This window comes from Saccostrea cucullata, unplaced genomic scaffold, assembly GCF_032062105.1.
Source record: "Saccostrea cucullata isolate Sc308-1 unplaced genomic scaffold, CSIRO_AGI_Scuc_v1 ctg17682, whole genome shotgun sequence".
NCBI classification, from domain to species: domain Eukaryota; kingdom Metazoa; phylum Mollusca; class Bivalvia; order Ostreida; family Ostreidae; genus Saccostrea; species Saccostrea cuccullata.
Genome location: NW_026925401.1, coordinates 23,544 through 25,828, shown reverse-complemented (window position 1 = coordinate 25,828; position 2,285 = coordinate 23,544). Strand labels below are relative to the sequence as shown.

At 38.6% G+C, this 2,285-nt stretch overlaps 1 protein-coding gene across 1 annotated transcript; it reads right to left on the bottom strand.

The window, feature by feature from the left end:
• Window positions 1–161: 161 nt before the first annotated feature.
• Window positions 162–986, bottom strand: LOC134268744 (uncharacterized; the record flags this gene model as incomplete). Its single annotated transcript, XM_062750981.1, has 1 exon — window positions 162–986. A coding segment is annotated over exon 1 (825 nt), but the record flags the coding sequence as incomplete, so codon positions are not given.
• Between the last annotated feature and the right edge of the window lie 1,299 nt (window positions 987–2,285).

Genomic DNA, 2,285 nt, shown 5'->3' with positions numbered 1-2,285 from the left:
TGACTGAAGACAAAGCCCTGGTTTTTTGTGACACTCATTATTGTATATCCTGTGGAAGGGCCCATAACATCCAACATCCAGAGGCTGCAAAAATGGCTGGTATGGGCAGGTAGAATGAATAGGATGATGTTGTGTTGCCTCGCCCAGTCAACCAAACCTACAGAGACGTGCGACTTGTGGCCATCTAGAAGCAATAGGATAGGATCTCCTTCCCTTCCTGGTGCATACTTAAGAAAGTGGTCCTCTACGTATTTTCTAAATATTGCTAAGTTGGACCATCCAGTCTCAGATACTGTGCCATCTGCCCCAGGGGACTTCCCAGTCAAGAACTCGGGGTGCATTCTTGCTCCTTCAAAAACAAAGTATGGTGGGATTGCTGTACCTGCAGCACTTCCACATCCTAAAATTATTGTGGTGGAAGACTTCTGTGACATCACTTCAAGGACGTTGAGGTGTCGCCCAGCAACTACTGCTGGTGGGGAATGATGTTGCTGAATCCCCTTTTCGTCAACATTAAATATTAAATGCGGCTTATCCTCGAGATTGTTCTTCTGTTTGACCTCCTGCAGTTCTCTGAAGTAAGAATTTACTGTTGTTTTGTTCCCAGCTTTTACCCTCTGAATCTCCATGGCCATTGGTTTTACTAAACGGAGTTCCTCCCATCTGGTCATGAAGCCGTGGTACCACCTCAGGGTCAGTGGATTATCTCTGTCACGCTTTCCCAAACTTCTAATAAAATCATTGGCCAGATCTACAACTTCTCTCCTGGTATATCCGTAGCCAAATTGAGCCATTTCTTTAATGCGGTCAACCAGCCTCAACTCTTCTTCCATACTAAAGATTTGAGCTCTGCCTGATTTAACTGTGTCTACTGATATCATGCCCATTGTTCTGTCTCTTAATGTCCTTACTGGCACCCCATATTGTCTAGCTGCACCACATACTGTTTGTTTCATCTCCTTAACAGCAAGATAAGCATTAGTCATTTAAGTTGGGCTATTTTGCCGGTACCCTAAGGAGAATACCTTTGGTTTAACCTATTAAAAAATATAGCTTAAATTATATCACTTGAAATAATCAATTTGTATAGTAGCACTAATTTAATTATTTTTATTAACATCAATGGAAATAATTATCATTATTTAAACACACAAATTTTATATCATTTGATATGCAATTCAAATATTGTAAATTTAATGGCAGTGTAATAATTTGTGATCAACCCTTACGTTTGTGTTTTGTATGATTTACACACAGCAACCATTTACTGGCATTTAGTAATAAAAAAAAATTTAAAAATATATAATAAATTATATAATATATCATACAATAAAAAGAACAACTCTCTTAACATATTCTTGTTTAATGCATAATTTATTAAATTGGTCACGTCAAAAATAAAATAGCAATGGTAGGCACATCAATTTCCATGCAGCCTCTGTGCACGGCGCGCTTGTTTCCTGTGAAACAGAAAATCTGTTTTTCCTGCCCTATTTTCTTTTAAAGCGCCTGTGTGATTTAGACTGACAGACATGATGGTGCAGTTCCATGATCGGGAGTCGAATATTTATTGCCATTGAGACATAAAGCAAAAAGAGGGCATATAAAAAATGTGTATAATAATATTGTGTATGGACTTTTATTTTGTGTTTGCATTACCTGTTTAAACCGCATTTCTTCTGATAATTTCTTGACGTTGCTGTTGCTCCTTCTGTTTACATTCGATACCGGTAAAAAATGACGTCATAGATCAACAATTCGAAACGTGCTAGGCATGAAAACTTCAGGGACGATTTTAGGGTACGGACGAATTTAGGGGTAACGACGATATAAATATAAACGTATGGCGTTAATGTTTCAAGTCCGTGTCTATGCCACAGGGACCTGAGACAATAACAGCAAAATCGGGTATATCGTACAATAAGGAAGAAAGGACCTACATGTAACAAGCCGCCATCAATTCCTTGGTGCCTTCTTCTTTCTAAAACTTCTAAAAACAAATCCACAAAAACTTTGCCAGTCGAAAGACAGAATGTTATCCTTCATTGTCATAAATTGATTATTCAATTTGCTTCATTGAAACATTCAAGCTTCCGAGAATTAACTGTTTTATCAGTTTTTTGAATGAAAAATAAATAAGTTCTTCGAGTTTGAAGCAAGGCACCAAGGAATTAACGGCGGCTTGTTAGGTCCCTCCCCCCCCCCCCCCCCCTCAATTATACCATATACCCGATTTTGCCAAGATTGTGTCAAGACCCTGTGGTCTATGCAGCAACCTCAGAGAA